The sequence below is a fragment of the Aspergillus piperis genome, assembly GCF_003184755.1.
Source record: "Aspergillus piperis CBS 112811 unplaced genomic scaffold BO85scaffold_7, whole genome shotgun sequence".
Taxonomy (NCBI): Eukaryota; Fungi; Ascomycota; class Eurotiomycetes; order Eurotiales; family Aspergillaceae; genus Aspergillus; species Aspergillus piperis.
In genome coordinates, this window is record NW_020291597.1 from 1,159,031 (window position 1) to 1,175,022 (window position 15,992).

At 51.2% G+C, this 15,992-nt stretch overlaps 6 protein-coding genes across 6 annotated transcripts; 3 read left to right on the forward strand and 3 right to left on the reverse strand.

The window, feature by feature from the left end:
• The first annotated feature begins 253 nt into the window (after positions 1-253).
• BO85DRAFT_279316 (FTFMHR domain-containing protein) lies at positions 254-3,214 on the forward strand. Its single transcript, XM_025655177.1, has 7 exons — positions 254-410; positions 459-513; positions 566-1,637; positions 1,683-1,805; positions 1,851-1,901; positions 1,949-2,073; positions 2,118-3,214. Exons 1-7 carry the CDS (start codon positions 335-337, stop codon positions 3,157-3,159), a joined length of 2,544 nt encoding a protein of 847 aa, XP_025516598.1. The 5' UTR covers positions 254-334; the 3' UTR covers positions 3,160-3,214.
• BO85DRAFT_448688 (uncharacterized protein) lies at positions 3,204-4,243 on the reverse strand. Its single transcript, XM_025659998.1, has one exon. It carries the CDS (start codon positions 4,032-4,034, stop codon positions 3,270-3,272), a length of 765 nt encoding a protein of 254 aa, XP_025516599.1. The 5' UTR covers positions 4,035-4,243; the 3' UTR covers positions 3,204-3,269.
• Positions 4,244-4,718: 475 nt separating this feature from the next.
• Positions 4,719-9,044, reverse strand: BO85DRAFT_468298 (putative GARP complex subunit (Sac2)). The gene is made up of 6 exons (XM_025662252.1): positions 7,984-9,044; positions 7,638-7,932; positions 6,799-7,583; positions 6,718-6,753; positions 5,935-6,060; positions 4,719-5,854 (listed from the first exon to the last, which is right to left on the reverse strand). The coding sequence occupies exons 1-6, from the start codon at positions 8,842-8,844 to the stop codon at positions 4,862-4,864; spliced, it is 3,096 nt and encodes a 1,031-aa protein (XP_025516600.1). The 5' UTR covers positions 8,845-9,044; the 3' UTR covers positions 4,719-4,861.
• Positions 9,045-9,302: 258 nt separating this feature from the next.
• On the forward strand, positions 9,303-10,475 carry BO85DRAFT_448693 (Eukaryotic translation initiation factor eIF-5A). The gene is made up of 4 exons (XM_025659999.1): positions 9,303-9,368; positions 9,594-9,857; positions 9,916-10,048; positions 10,116-10,475. Exons 1-4 carry the CDS (start codon positions 9,357-9,359, stop codon positions 10,184-10,186), a joined length of 480 nt encoding a protein of 159 aa, XP_025516601.1. The 5' UTR covers positions 9,303-9,356; the 3' UTR covers positions 10,187-10,475.
• A 140-nt stretch (positions 10,476-10,615) lies between these two features.
• On the forward strand, positions 10,616-13,026 carry BO85DRAFT_395879 (TFIIB-type zinc finger domain-containing protein). Its single transcript, XM_025656977.1, has 8 exons — positions 10,616-10,877; positions 10,962-11,052; positions 11,153-11,262; positions 11,325-11,569; positions 11,626-11,731; positions 11,788-11,926; positions 11,978-12,364; positions 12,415-13,026. Exons 1-8 carry the CDS (start codon positions 10,773-10,775, stop codon positions 12,864-12,866), a joined length of 1,635 nt encoding a protein of 544 aa, XP_025516602.1. The 5' UTR covers positions 10,616-10,772; the 3' UTR covers positions 12,867-13,026.
• Positions 13,027-14,344: 1,318 nt separating this feature from the next.
• BO85DRAFT_395883 (Yip1 family protein) lies at positions 14,345-15,888 on the reverse strand. The gene is made up of 4 exons (XM_025656978.1): positions 15,793-15,888; positions 15,683-15,734; positions 14,907-15,612; positions 14,345-14,829 (listed from the first exon to the last, which is right to left on the reverse strand). The coding sequence occupies exons 1-4, from the start codon at positions 15,835-15,837 to the stop codon at positions 14,745-14,747; spliced, it is 888 nt and encodes a 295-aa protein (XP_025516603.1). The 5' UTR covers positions 15,838-15,888; the 3' UTR covers positions 14,345-14,744.
• Positions 15,889-15,992: the final 104 nt, after the last annotated feature.

Consider the following 15,992-nt stretch of genomic DNA (forward strand, 5'->3'; position numbering starts at 1 on the left):
ACTTCCACTGACAGTGCAATACGAGCAATTACCCCAGGATTCCCAGATGCAATGACTAACCATAATCGGGTGTCTCTCATTGGCTGCACCGTGTATCAATCTGGTATCCGTACGGCTACCCCACGGCTCCGGCAGTTCGGCACCCACGCCTTACCCGATCGGGGCTTAAGCCAGACCGGGGCTGCAGGTTGCCGGTTATGTTTGCGATGCACTCCCCTCACATCACCGTTCTTCTTCTTCTTCTAGGAGATGGCGAGAGCCGGCCACACCATGTCCAGCTAAATATCAAACTGATTAGTTCTCCTTTTCTGCCAAAAGCCTCAAGGATACAATAATGGTGTTGCGAAAGTGCACCATATGCGATCGACGGTTCAAGAAAACGGAGCATTTCAAGCGCCACGAACGCTCACGTAAGTCAACCGACCTGCATATGGTTGCATCCTCCTGACGTCTGGTAGATACCAAGGAGAAGCCCTATGAATGCACTGTCTGTCATAAGCGATTTTCACGAAGGTATTGAAGCTGTGGGCTATTTTCACTCCTGCACGTGCTAACACTGTTGCAGTGATGTCCTAAGCCGCCATGCCAGGGGTCATAATCAACCAGCTGCCAATGCAGTGGTTGGACCAGGTGCTGGTATTCCTGCCACACCTACCAATCAAGCTCCTGCTCATCGACCATCAACTATGACAGCGGGGAATCAGAACTACGTTCTAAATATGGGTGCGGAGAGTGCTCGCCCGCTCCAGCATGGTTCGTCGGCACCTCACAATTTTACATTGTCCGCGGCTCTCGATCAGCAGTCAACTTCCCTGGACTTTCTTGCCAACGTATCTGCTCATCAACCTCGGACTGAACCAGTAGCTAATCACATCATGGCAAATGAGCATCAAGGTTACCTTGGCTGGAATGACGTGTCTGTTCCGGACCAGCAATGCTACAGAGGGACAGTTCTTGATCCATTGCATAACGACATACTGCAGTTCTGGTTGGAGCCCCAGGGGGACTCTATCTCACAGCAAGGATCGATAGACCTCAGGGGGAGTTCTAATTTCGGCATGTTAGGGGAGGCCGTTGCTTCTTCAGAGCAACCACGACAATCTATTGATAGCATGAGCTTGAGCACTGGAAGTAGTATTCCAACTGAACGGTTTGCACGTGTTCAGCGCTATTGGCTTGCTCCATCCAACAACACTGGACGGCTCATGAACAGCTTATGGCATGATGTAGCCTACAGCGACCAGGACAATGTGTTCTCTTTCAGGCCAACCCACTCTTCCAGCGCTCCGTCGGGTTACCTGCAGGGGTCGAGGTACGGCGTCGATGAAGAGTGCAGGCAGCGTCTGTACAGAATGTTCAACCAGATCCAAGGTCAATCTCAGATGCGTTCTTCTGAGGCTACTGCAGTCTCGCCGTTTACCCAACCACATCGCAACTCCAATTTTCCTCCTGCGGAAATCCTGGACATGGCACTAGATTTGTTCTTCCGCGACTTTCATCCACTGGTGCCGTTTATCCACATCCCAACATTCTCTGCAAAAGACGCCCGTCCATCCTTGCTCTATGCCATGTGTCTCATTGGCATGGTCCTGTTGGGAACCAAAGGCACGTTAAGCTTCGTCGTCAATAACTTCTCGGTATGATCAGCTCTAGATGCAGTGTGCATTGCTAATATGCTGTAGTCCATGCTTGGAAGTATTACAGCAGACTTAGCCAAGTGTTCAGTTGGAGTCGAGGGTTCTATGTTCACCGTGTCTACTTTTGCAGCTGCATTTCTGCTTCTAAATTTGGCTGCCATGACAGGGGTAAGTTTCACTGAGAAGGAAACTGGGTTATACTGATTTATGTAGGAGAAGGAGCACCTTGAGATGTGCCAGATGCTCTATGTAAACCTCATATCGGTATGCTATCTCATCGGAACCATAGAATACGGCTGACACACTTATAGATCGCACAGCGGCACGGACTCTTCGCAGCTAGGGAAGGGCAGGTGCTTGACACGCACTTGTTCGACGCCGTCCCTAATACTGAGGCTCGGTGGAAAGCCTGGAGCAAGGTAGAATCAGTAAAACGGTGAGTTGAACAATCATTCAGAAGAGCATTTGCTGACATCACAGGCTTATAACTGGACTACTGCTGCTCGACTCTTGGTACTCATCGTTCATGTCTACGAGTCCGATTATCGTGCCAGACTCTGTTCAACTGATACTGCCGTGTGATGAAGCGCTCTTTCGAGCTCCATCTTCCCCGCGCTGGATGCAGCTAAGCGGTAGCGACAAAGTCAGCTTGATGCCTACGATACTGATGCCATCGGAGAATGTCGACATTCCAACACTTCGCAGCCCGATAGATGATTTCTGCATGTATGCAGTACTAGCAATGGTTCAGTCGCGGCTTTCAGAAGCATACTATCGACTCCTTTCAAATCGTGCCAGCTACCCCTTCGCCCCCTGCAATACATATGCCATGGACGGGCGTGCAAGATGTCTGCCATCACTTCAGCTCCAGCTAACTAGCAAATATGGCGATGTGCTGGACCGGCTCAATCCAAACGCAGCCGTCATGTGGCACAATATGTGCATGACGTTAACAGCAGACACCCAAATCTTCGACATGGCAGCTGGCCGTTCTGGCCCAGGCCCTGCCCGAAAAGCACTCGATGACATTGCAGCATGGTCGCAAACACCGTCTGCCAGACGAGCTTGCTTGCATGCAGCACACATCTACCGAGCCATGACGAATAGGAAGGCATCAGACCATACAATGTTCCACTCTGTATTCTCCCTTTTCTACGCAGCACTGGTGCTGGGACTTTACGTCTTCATGGTGCCAAGTACATCTGAGATGCAGCAAGGTGGACACTCCATCGAGCTTTTCGATGATATTGATTGGCAAAAGGTGGGCACTGAGGGGTTCACCAGCTTCAAGGAGCCTCGGGAAGGCCAACCTTTTCCGCCGTCTGAAGAAGCAGCATTGAATTTCATTCGAAACGGCGGCACGATATACCTGCGCGGTGTACCCATCCAGGGAGGCTATCAAGCAGCCCGCCGCGTTCTACTCGACTACGCAGGACTGCTAAAGGATACAGGGAAATGGAGCGTACGAAAGTTTTCGTATGTGTTGCATATCATGAGCGATGTGCTAATGGATGTGGAATGACCACTACACCAGAACTGAAGTCATCAACTGCGTTACGATCTCATTTATGAATACGACAGCATGTATATCAATCTATGTACAATATAATAACCCACAAATAGGGTATTAAGTTATACCCACGACCGATTCCTAACCCTCTCACTCAACATCTCCAATTCCTCCTTCGACGCAACCACCCCCATGATCCCTTTACCAACACCCTCCCCACCAGCACCATCATCATCCTTCCTCTCCCCCGCCAACACAACCCTCAACCCTTCATCCCTATCGCCATTCCCACCTTCATTATCCGAATTCCTCCCCCTCGCAAACCACAACCCCTCCCCATCCTCCCTCTCACTCTTCACCTTCACAACACCCCCATTCTCAACCTCTTCCACAACCGCCCTCTCCCCAGCACTACTACCCCCCTCGGACGCCGTCTCCTCCTCACTCTCCCCCGTATACTTCGCCACACTAATCCCATTACACTTCGCATTCGGCATATGCAGCACGTCATGCAAAACAAGAGTATTCGTGCGCGGGTCGTCCGGTGCCCGTTGCACGCGGAGCTGCACTGTTCCTACGCCTAGCACCCGCTGGTTTGCGATCTTGCATGGTGCTCGCCGGTAGCTGCTGAATGAAGAGCGGTTTTTGGCGATGTGCGTGTTGCTTTGTCGGGGGAGGAGGAGCCAGGTGAAGCAGCGGTTGCTGTTGCTGCTTTTGGATGAGGATGGGGAGGAAGGCGTGGGGTGCTGGTGTTGGCGTTGGCGTCGGTTTGGACGTGAGCGTTGTTTCTTGGTTTGGGTGTTGGCGTGGTTGGGGATAGTGTAGGGGTGGTAGGGGTTGTAGGAGGTGTGTGGGTGGTGATGTGGTTGGTGTAGATGGGTGGTCATTTTGGATGAGTGTGTAGTATATAGTAGGCAGATAGCAGGGATGTAGTATCAGTATAGATGAGTATGTGATAGAAGAGAAGTATAACGAAAGAAAGTATTCAGTTCAATCTTTCACGTAGTAAAGCAAAGCATGATAATATATATTGAACTACAAAATAACCCAAGGAAAGAATATCATATCATATATAAGTACAATCAAAGAATCGAACACGCGTAACCGTCGATCCAAGTCCGGGTCTGGACTTTTGAGGGGATCGGGGGATCTGCTGGCAAAAGGCGTGGCAAACAACCTTCCAACCCGCCCTTCCGTATCGGGTAACTCCTCGCTGATTGTTCATTCTAGATTCTTATATTTCTCCCCCCATCATTCTACTATATTTGACTGAAATAGAATTGAATGTGATCTGTCATATCAGGTACGCTCTTCTCCCTTGATATAAAAATATTTTTTCTTCTACTTGGAATACTGTGCAAAATATGCTAGCAATGTCTGAAGGGTATGTATCTAATCTGCCACAAGTCTTGACGTAGCCGATGGAGAAGCTTAATCAGAGGTGGAGTCCAACGCGTCGTCCTTGATGGTGTTCCAGCCATGCTAAGCCTGCGGAACAAGACTTGATCGACCTTGGTTATGTGAGGTCTTTTGTTTCGATGATGGAACTGCCAAGTTCGCCTTGTAGGCTTGTCTAGACTTTGTGTGGTATTCTTTGTCTGCGTGTTTCACATTCATGCTCCACTTCGATATACAAACTATGTATATTCTCCCGACTAGTATGTACGCAACCAAAGTCTGCCTCTACTATATACATTAAAGTAGTAGTAACTATCTAAGCATACAGGATATCCCTCACCCTCTCCCCAATGGCCAAACAACTCGTCAATCCAGGACTTTCAATGCCCAACAAATTCACAAACCCAGGAAACCCTTCTTCCTCCTGAATCACAAAATCCTGAAACCCTTTCCCCGTATTCACCGCCCCTCCCTTCCCCAACTTAGGCCGGATCCCACAATAATCCAAAGCAATCGCCTCAACATCCACATTAGGCAGATACGCCCTGATCTCCGGCAACGCCTGCTGCAACCTTGCCGGACTCGGCCTCAAATCACTCGGATCCTCCACCCACTCGACATCCGGCCCAAACCGGATCCTGCCGCCCATATCAAGGGTCAAATGGGTCCCTAGCCCGCCCGTTCCCGGCAACGTAGTTGGATACACCAGCACCGAGGTCTTCGGCGTGGAAGCCGAGTAAGAGAAATACGTCCCCTTGGCGAAATAAGCTTTTCGATGCCGCTCAGCCGGCATCACCATGTTATTGATCGCACAGGCCCCATTGCCTGCACTGTTGATCACTGTCTCCGCTGTGATGGTCGTCTCGCTCCCGTCCGCTGACACAGCGCTGATCCGGTATCCGCCGCCCTCACTAGCAGGGAGGGGTTCAATGCCCGTCACCTGTGTCATGAACGCGCAGTCTCCGCCGCGATCTTCGAAGTCTCCTTGTAGATAGGTCATTAAGGAATGACTGTCGATGATGCCGGTTGTCGGGCTCTCCACGATGCCGGCCAGGGCGCGCACTTCAGGTTCGCGCCGCTGCGCTTCTTCCTGGCCTAGGATGCGCGTGGGGACGCCGATGCGTTTGGCATGCTCGTGCACGCGCAGACAGGCTTCCCATTGTTCTGGGGTTTGGGCGACAATCCATTTCTTGGTGTTGCGGTGTGGGATGTTGTGTTGGGCGCAGAGTGCGTACAGGAGCTCTTTGCCTTTGATGCAGAGGGAGGTTTTGAGGGTGTCGGCGCCGTAGTAGAGGCCTGCGTGGATGACCTATCATTAAGAGATCATTACTTAGCTTTGTTCTTGAGAGTATAATTGTATTGGTTGTAATTAGGGTCTGGAACGCTTACCTCTGAATTGCGACTACTCGTCTCCGTCCCCGGCGCGTCATGTCTTTCGAGCAGAATTGTCGATGTGCCCTCTTTCATGGCTAGTTGGCGCGCAACTGCCAGTCCGACGACCCCTGCGCCTATAACCTTGACAGTGATGTGTTAGATTGCTGTTTGTGGTTGTTGCAAGAATGTAGATGGATGGTGTTGGTAGGGATTGGTTACCGCATGTGTGACGTCGGCCCTGGAGGCGGCAGTGCTGGAGAAGGCACGCCGCGAGAAAAGGCGACCATTGGGAATGGAACGGAGGATACGGGTGGCCATGGTAATTGGGTGACTCCGTGGGATTATTTAGACAATGCCTGCATTGTACGGGGGGTGGGTTGTTGGGGTGAGGAGGAGCATTTGAGTGGTGGTTGTTCCCCACGACGGGCGGAGTCGGCGTCGGTGCCGATGCCGATAAGCTCTGCTATTATCGTTATCTTCGGGGATGTTCCTGGCCCGATACTTGGTTGGTGAAGATTGGAACATGGATTTCGTATGCTGATTCAGGGGTATCTGATTGTAATACTTTATGTTCTAACTATATGGGGTGGTCGCTTCTATGGATCATATTATCGTACAGTAGACTGTTTGGACGTGCCATCTCAGGCTATGGAATATACAGTGGCAGATTCAAACCAACCCAGCGGGTCTATTGACGAATGTCGATCGATTAGCCACGCTTGCCTACGTTCTTGAGCATGTCTTCCAAATGCTGCACGCTGTTAGTTCGATCCTTTGAATTGACAATGTGGCACGTACCTGTTTCTGTTCGGTGGCTAGTTTGCCATGGGTATCCTGCGTCCGTCAGCATCAGCATCCGCAGCGGATCAGTCGACTTACACTAATAATAGCCAGAACAAGCGAATAATTATTGTAAAGAAACCTCTCCCTCCGTTTGGCGTCGCCGCCAATCCGGCTAAGCTTTGCTAGAAGATTGTCAAACTCTGTGGTCAATCGGCCCAGACTATTGGCTACTGGCTCGTCATCCCCGGCTTCACTGCTCAGCACCAAAATGCCGTGCAGGAGTTGTCCAAAACGCTGAGTGAGAAAATGAGGTGCGGATGACTTGTTGAGATCGTCTCCTCCAGCAAGAGACAATGCAGAGACCGCACTACGGCCGGTGTTCGCTGCTACCCGTTTCAATGACTCGCACTGCGTGTCCATGATGACTTGGAACCGAGGCCACAATTGCATGTTGGTTCCATTGACATAGGAGTCGGCCACCGGTACCTTGCGCCGCTGCAATTCGAAAGCGGCTTGCTGGTTCAATCGCACGCAGATCAGAACTCCGAGCGCATCTGTAGTCTGCTCGATCAGGTGCTTGGTCAGGGCCTGCCCAAGGGTGAAGACTGGTTCGAAGATCTCAACGGCCTTGCGAGATATCTGTTGGAAGCCCAATGTGGAGAACATCTCGGTCATGAACGAGTATTCGGCGGAAACATTATCTAGGAGAGCAAGGTTGAAGTTTCGGAAAGGGACTTCGAGTCCGTGGAAAGCATTGTCCTCCTCTGCCAAGTAGGAAGATATTGCCATTTGATTACCTGCCCTAAGTATGTCGACTCTCCTGCCGAGAGAGAAGGGGTCGTGCGCCGCAGAACCAGCTCGGCCGCCGGGAACAATATTACCTGTGCCAGTCAGTATCAGTCAAATCATGCACTGAGCAGCAAGCCCAAACACACCTGTTTTATGCGAGGATGGATCCCCTCCTAATACCTCATTCCGATCGCTCGGATAGACCTTGATTTTTTCGAGTGCTTGGTGATACCTTGTGAAATGCGACAGGTAATACCATCGCATCGTATTGATGTAGGCCTGGGTGATTTCTCCCGTGAGAGTGGGGTGGGCTCGTGATATGTAGCCGTACAAGTCCTTGAACTTAACCAGTCGCTGCTGCTGGATGATCTGTGCATTGATGTTCGGAGATCGCAGGGCTCGAATTTGAGACACCAGGTAGTCCCGGATCCGCTCCACTGCCTGCATGTCTGTTAGTCGATCTGTAAAGTAAATTTATACCGGAAGCAGTACCTTCTTCTTGATATCACCCAGCAAAGGCCGCACATCTTCGATAGACTTGCTACTATTGGTGCCTGAGGCCTTGGCTTCGATGCTAGCCGTCCGAGTCTCGATCTCGTTCAGAGCCTTGACCCAGTTCTCATCAATAGGTCCCTCCGCCACTAATCGGACGGTCTTCGGAGACAAGCTGATTTCCTCCACAGCAGGTCCAAGAAGCTGTTCAACATTCCGTCGGTTCTCTAGCATCGCATTCAGCTGTATCGAACGAGATTGCAAACTCTCTATTTCTGCTGATACAGCTCCCAATTCATTCTGAAAGTCATTCAAGTACATTTCAACTGACTTGGAGACGTCATCGCAGCCAGTGATTGCCGAGTGCAGGTCCTGAAATTTGTCCCTTTCCTTCTCGAACTGCTGGATGGTCTGGGCGCCGACATCACTTTGCCAGGCTCTTCTAGGTTGTTCTTCTTCCGCGATAAAGTCCTCCAGGCTGAGTCCATGGAAATCAATGTCCTCCACAAGCTCCGAGGGTTTCACTTCCGCGACGGACGCTGGAGAGCTGTCTCTTGTTTTGCCTTGTTTTCCAATGATCCCATTCAAAACCTCGAGCGGATCAGCAACATCGGATGGGCGGGGTCTTGCAGCACTCGGTTTAGGCGAGGAACTTTCACGCGCAGTCGCAGCGAGGGAAGTAGATGAGTCGTTCGGAGTCGACAAGAGAGACAACGCCGAACCTTGGCGACTGGAGGCGGGGCGATTGTTCTGAGCCGGAGCCAAGCGAGATGAGGTCCTTCGAGGCAAGGGAGAGCTGCTGCGACTATCAAATTGGGGACCGGAGGGCGTCGCATGACCCGAAATGCGGTCTAGCCACATCTTGGGAGGCCGACACGGAGAAGCGTGCGGATAGCGGAGAGCTCCCCGGGTTCATCGAGGGGTGAGGTGGAGAGGTGAGGGAAGTTCTCCCAGAACACAGGTGGGTACTGGGAGATATTATACGGCAGCGTACATTCGAGAAGACGGGGGTAAGGCCGAGGCCAGGCTGATACTTATCGACGGGAGGATAAAGAGTAGATAGCTACTAAGTATTACTATAGTCGTTAGGAGTATACGTGGAATAGCAGGCCGAGATGCTACGGCGCACTACAGCAACCGCGGACGTGGTTTGTCCGAGACTAGACCGGACTGGGACTAGCGACCACAAAACCCCGCCACAACCAGTGCCTTTTTTTCGCAGTCCATTTGTCGATTTCTTTTCGCCTGTGTCCCCCTCTTCGTCCTTCCTTCGCTTTTTTCTCTTCCTTTTCCTCTAATCTCCTCCTCAATTCCAACATCCTCCTCACCTCTCCCTTTCACTTTTTACCTCATACCCCCTAAAATCCATCACCATGGCTGACGAGGTAGGTGCTAACTCTCCTTCTGCGAACTTCCCGGTCTACTCAGTTGCGGCCTATCTTCGTCCTGCTTGCTCGGTTGGGTTGGGTGTTTTCGGGGCCTCGCATCTCGATCGCTGCCCCCCACCCAACCCCCCTCGTTCCTGCAGACATTGCATATTTCGCTACACTCTTGGACCATCCTCTATCATCTTGATCATGGGCTAGTTTGCTAATATTCACACTCAATAGCACGAGACCTTCGAGTCCGCCGATGCCGGCGCCTCGGCCACCTACCCCATGCAGTGCTCTGCTCTGCGCAAGAACGGTCACGTTGTCATCAAGGGCCGCCCCTGCAAGATCGTTGAGATGTCCACCTCCAAGACTGGCAAGCACGGTCACGCCAAGGTCCACATCGTTGCCATCGATATCTTCACCCAGAAGAAGCTTGAGGATCTGTCCCCCTCCACCCACAACATGGATGTCCCCAACGTCTACCGCAAGGAATACCAGCTCGTGAGTAGTTCGGAACATGTACGGTCTTGATGAACTTGACACGCTAACACGGTTATAGCTTGACGTTACTGACGACGACTTCCTTTCCCTGATGGACGAGGCCGGTAACACCAAGGACGACGTCAAGGTTCCCGAGGGTGAGGTTGGCGACCGTATCCGCCGCATGTTCCACGATGAGGAGAAGGACTGCAGTGAGTAACACCCGTTTATCTTGGATAAGTGGCTGTTGGCATGATTACTGACGAATCTCCTTTCCAGACGTCACCATCCTGTCCTCCATGGGCGAGCAGGTCTGCATGGATGTCAAGGAGGCTCCCAAGGGCAACTAAATTATTGTGTCTATGGACCGTTAACTGCTCTGTCATCCATGGTGTATTTTAAGAGCCTCGCTCGGCTTTGCCCTTGGTCAGGTGGATGATACGGCCTTTTGGGCAGCTGCGGCGCCACGTACTCTTATATCCGTCTGTTTAGCCTTGGGTATACGCTGAGCTGGCCATGATGGTCACGTTAATTTGGCAGCATAAATCCTGCCTTGTCAGAGAAACAGTTCTTGAGTTCAGCACTTTCACGATAGTTTGACGAATAAAAAATTAACTACCTTTCTCCCAACATGTCATGTCCCAATGTCATTCGTAGACACGATAAGCAGCGTACCAGTGTAGATCCAATATTCTGAGACACGCGTGCATAAAACCTACAGGAACAATGAAGTACCAACCTTATCGCAAGAATTAAAGGCTACGCAGTGGGCGATAAGGCGCATGCGGATATTACTTTTTCGGGGTCCTGCATCAACGGTAGAAAAATCTGACTGGTAACAAATCTCTGGTAGCTGCGCTGACCCGCTCCGGAAGACCCAGGCCTTCTGTTCCTCCACAACCTTTGGACAAGGAAGAATGAAGAGCGCTGCCCTGGATGGAGTACATCACCCGAGGGGTTTGCGGGCAGGAAGGGTGCCGTGAACGACGGTATTATCTGGATAATGGCCTCTGGTTCTGCAGGCGGGGTCATCAACAAGAGGTCTGATCTTCCCCCTCTCTCCCGCCCCTCACTCATTCTACGCACGCGACCGATCAGCCCACTCATTCTCCATTTGTCGCGTAGGGACGTCAAGTCGAAGAGGATCCCGAAGACTTTAACACTCAAGGCCGGACAAGTCGCGTAAAGAAGGCTGCAGCGGAGAAGTCTCAAAAGAGTAAGAGAGCCTCCAACCTACCATAACTACAACCACCACCATCATACTACCATCATGGCTTGGGGGTGACGCGCTCTCCACATCGGCTAATATCGGGCAGCATACCGGGGACGCCAGGCTTATAGTCTATTTCTGCAAGTCTACCAATTGATCCTCTGGAAGCAATGTCACGCGCTGGTCCATCACCGCGGCTTTCCGTCCGAGTTGGAGGTATGCATGACACAGCCCCCTTGGGGAAACCACTAATGAACGGTTTACTGATGCACGCATAGTCTGTCGTTCGCGATCTTTGGGCGCTCCGATTGGAGACGTACGCCGAAAAGATTAATGATCCTTCAGAACAGGATGAGGAGCCTGAGTTCTTCAGCTCGCAGGTAACCTCGGGGCTTGATGGATCCGACGACACCAGGTTCAGAGGAAGGCAGGCTACATGGCCTCGCCTTATTGATAGCATTGCTTTGTGCTATCTAGGCGCCCTGTTAATGAGGCTTCCAGTGGGTGTTGGGGATTTCTATCAGTGAGTAGTCAATTATAAACCACTGTGGATCTTGCAAGGGCTAAGTGAATGTTTAGAATGGTAATGCGTGGTGATGTTCCTTTTATCAGGATTGTGAAGGTTATCCCTCGAGAGATGAGGGATAAACTGCCACAAGAGTTCATTTCGATACTTGAGACCACGGTGAGTGCCTATGATATGTCAGGAGGAATTGATGGTCGTGTCTGACTATATGATAGAGGCTACTCCAAGCCGAGCACCTTCATGGGGCTGTCTCAGACCTTCTGCTGCTTTATCATAACAAATTCAGCATGCAATTTCCATCTTTGAACTGGCCGGTCTTGTTATATAAATATGTCAAGAGACTTGCGCTTCCTCGTATGCGACGCCCCCGTCTTCAATCATTCCTATTCGTTAACCTACTTGCAGTGGACATTCACCCGGCCGCAAAGAAGTTGCAGCATCTTCTAGGGTTCGACTTTGAATACCCTACAAGCATATCTGGAAGGAGAAGGCCACTCCAACTGCCCGAGCTGCAACTAGTCGCTCTGGTTGTCATCACTACCAAACTTCTGTTCCCGTTTGACGATGTTGAAAGATATCCCACGACTGTTGAAGAGCCCACAGTGCAAGTGATCGACTGGAATCTTTGGTCACAAATACAGAGGCATTATGACAATCGAGAGACGCCTGCGGGTCAGCTTGGCAAGGGAAAGGAGATATTGGTGACTGAGAGAGACGTCTTCGGCATGACGCCATCCCAGCTCGACGAGTATATGAACTGGTACGAGAATAGCTGGCTCGATCCAAGTAAAGGTATGAATTATGCCACATTTTCCCCTTCTCGGTGCTGAACAATGTTCCAGTATCAAATCCCCTCGCAGATCTCTTTCCGACTGGTCCAAGTGCTGGAGAAAGCCAGACCACAGCTCCTACTCCAGACATAACAGATGAGGAAGCTCTTGATGAATTGAACAAGGCGTCCACCGGCCAATTAAGAGCAAGACAGGTCATTGCAGATAATGACCTGGACACTCCACGGCCGGGATGCTCCTACACGCGGTATCGAACCGAATCTGATCTTCCGGATACTGCGAGGTCATTCTACGAGACAGCTGCCAAGGTAGCCGGTGTTTCCCTATCTACATTGATTAGGGCTGTATCACAAGCAGAAAATAAAATCAACCGGTGGCTTGAAGAGCAGCGGCGGGTTGAATACTTTGGATCGATGGGCATGGAATTCACTCGGGACTCCAGTGCGGATCCAGACAATGATGAAGAGAGCATGTCTGAGCTGGAGGATGGTGACTTAAGTTGAGCTTGGCGATCGTATATACTAGGAAACTGAGCCAATTGAGTCCCGTCTTTGAAGTAGTATATAAGTATCAAAAATAGAAACTTCCTATACTGTTAGTCCTTGAGGTTGTATTTTCCCTGCAAATTAAAATTAATTGAAGGAAGGCTGATTTGCATCATTGAACACTAATGTCGGGTCGAGCATCATAAAAGCACAACCAAACGCGGACCGCGGACCACGGACCACGGGAAGCCTCCAACGTATGGATGATGCTAAATGGATGATGTAAAAGTAGTAGTAGTCTACGGACTAATTATGGAGACTGCGGAGAGGCCCCGAACGCGGCCGGACTGCCCTAAACCCTGATCACGTGCGGTCCGTTCCACCTTTGCTAAGCGAGAAATCGTGAAATTGACATCGCCTCATCCGACCGACCTTGTCAGCCGATCGTCAGCCAGCAACAACGAAAACCGCAGCCAGTACGTATACCCTTTTCGTTCGTGAATGCGAAATGCGTGTTCTCTGAAGTCGCAAGCTAATATGTCGTTTTTTCCGCGTCTCTGCAGTGCAGATGTAGGTCATTCCAAAATTCCCTGGCAACCACCCGTCGAATCCCAGCCCGAAATCCGAAAGATGGCACGAATATATCATCGAGAAATGAAACAAGGAAACTGACCCAGGCTTCTTCCCGATCAATAGTTTCGTCAAGACCCTCACGGGTAAGACCATTACCCTCGACGTCGAGTCGAGCGACACCATCGACAACGTCAAGACCAAGATCCAGGACAAGGAGGGTATCCCCCCGGATCAGCAGCGTCTTATCTTCGCTGGTAAGCAGCTTGAGGATGGCCGCACCCTGAGCGACTACAACATCCAGAAGGTATGAAATGAACCGGTTCCGCGAAATATCTTATACGTCGATATCGTCTGCTCGGATAGTCGGTTACGAACATGATGCGATTCGGGTCGGTTGGGGCGCCACAACACGCAACTAGGTTTTGAGGAGGGGGGGAATAGTTCCATCGGCACGGTCGCATTCATGGACGTTTCACGACTATCGGCATCCGACGCGACATCAATCCACTGGGATATAGTTTGACTGACGGGTTATCTTCTCGACTATAGGAGTCCACCCTTCACCTGGTCCTCCGTCTGCGTGGTGGTATCATCGAGCCCTCCCTTAAGGCTCTTGCCTCCAAGTACAACTGCGAGAAGTCCATCTGCCGCAAGTGCTACGTACGTCCATCCATTCATTCATCCATACTACTTCCTTACCCCTCGTCTCGATCCCGCCCCTCTCTTGAGTCCCGGCTAGCGAAAAATCCCCCCACTAACATTAATAACCCGATTAGGCCCGCCTTCCCCCCCGTGCCACCAACTGCCGCAAGAAGAAGTGTGGTCACACCAACCAGCTCCGCCCCAAGAAGAAGCTCAAATAGACGATTATCTTATTACGGTTTTTCTGCGTTGCTGGGGAAAAGTGCTGCTGGGGTTACGATACGATTGCAACGTGGGAGATTTTCTACATGGCGTTGGAATGATGAATCATTACTTATAGCCGAAGTCAAATGTCTATAGTTGACTCCTCGGGAAGAAGTTGCAATCAAAGCACAACCTGTAAAATTCAAAAAAAGCTCTCGTCGCATTCTTAGTAGATACACATACACACATGCAGCACGGCTTGGTGGAAAGGGAAACGTTCAACAGACAAAACAGCGGGAACGATATCAGAAATAACAACACTTGAGAACATAAACCAGCAAGTCGACACATGATATGACATGACATAATGCTGCCGGAGCAAATGTCATGGTCCCCTGTGGGAGAAAGACAGCAACTGAACAGTATAACAACCGAAGGGAACCACACTGATACCAACACCGACATCTAGCACCTTTTCTACCAGCCACCAAACATCCGTCGCTTGTCGTCGTGGTCATCGTCGTCATCGTGGTCCTTGTTCTTCGAAACGGGACTTCCATGTCTGCACATAAGCCAATATTAGTCACAATCCCTCACAGTAGAATAGCACACCAGAGTAGGGGCCAGGGAACCACTTACGCAAAGAACAAGATCTTAATCGCCAACGCAAACCCAGCATGCAGGACAATGACCAGAATCAGCAAGATCTTGCTAGCCTTCGCATCCGTAGCACTAAGAACCGGGTACAGATTGCGCAGGAGGAAGAAGACCGTCCACCCGAAGCCAACACCCACCAGAGCCCAGTTCAGCGCCGTCAAAGGACTCCAGCTAACCAGTGCGACCGCAATCCAAATCAGGTTCGAGTATCCATAGAGCGCCCACGACTCAACCAAGTCCGCGCTGGAGCTGCCGAACCACTTCAACGCACCCCACAGCGCAATGGGGATGATGCCCGTGTATCCGTAAACCAAGCCTGCGGCGCCGGATAGCAAAGTGAAATCGTATTCGAAGTGCTCGTCGTCATTGTTGGAGAGCCATTGCGAGATGGTACCGGTTAGGAAGAGGATGACGACGACGGTGGTTGCGATCCAGAAGGGTCCGTAGAGGTCCGGGTTTCCTTCCAGGACGTCGAGGAAGTTGCTGCGCGGGTAGATGGCCGCGACGCAGCGGCGGAGGACTTCGTTCGTGTCTACATCGAAGAATTGCGAGTAGTAGTGGATTGACCACCAGTTGAGCTTGGAGGGGGTGCCGCCGGGGGATCGGTCACGGCCGCGCGATGAACCGCCGCCGAGGAAGGGGGCAGAGTCTTGTTGGGCTTTGGCGTTGCGTTGGTCGTTTTCGAAGTCTGAGAAGGGGAGGTAAGTAGGTGTGCGTTGGGATGAGGTGGTGGTTGTGCTCAAGGCCAGCTAGCTTACTGGAACGGTGGAATTCGAGGTCTTCTTGGAGGTCGGTATGGCCGAGATCGCCCTGGAAATTGATGTTAGTATACTGCGATCAGAGATGCGAACTGTTATGGAAGTCTTACCTCGGCGTCAACGTCCACTACCACATCATAGCCCTGGTTCGCCATCTGGGGCAGCTCACGGTCGGTTTAAAGGGTGGTTGTTGAGCTCTCGGTTCCTGGGAGATGCGGGAATGCAAGAGTACACCTCAGCGGCTGCCGGGAAAGCCACGCACTAGCCACTATGTGGAGACTGTCCATCTATTCAACACGGGCTGACGCGG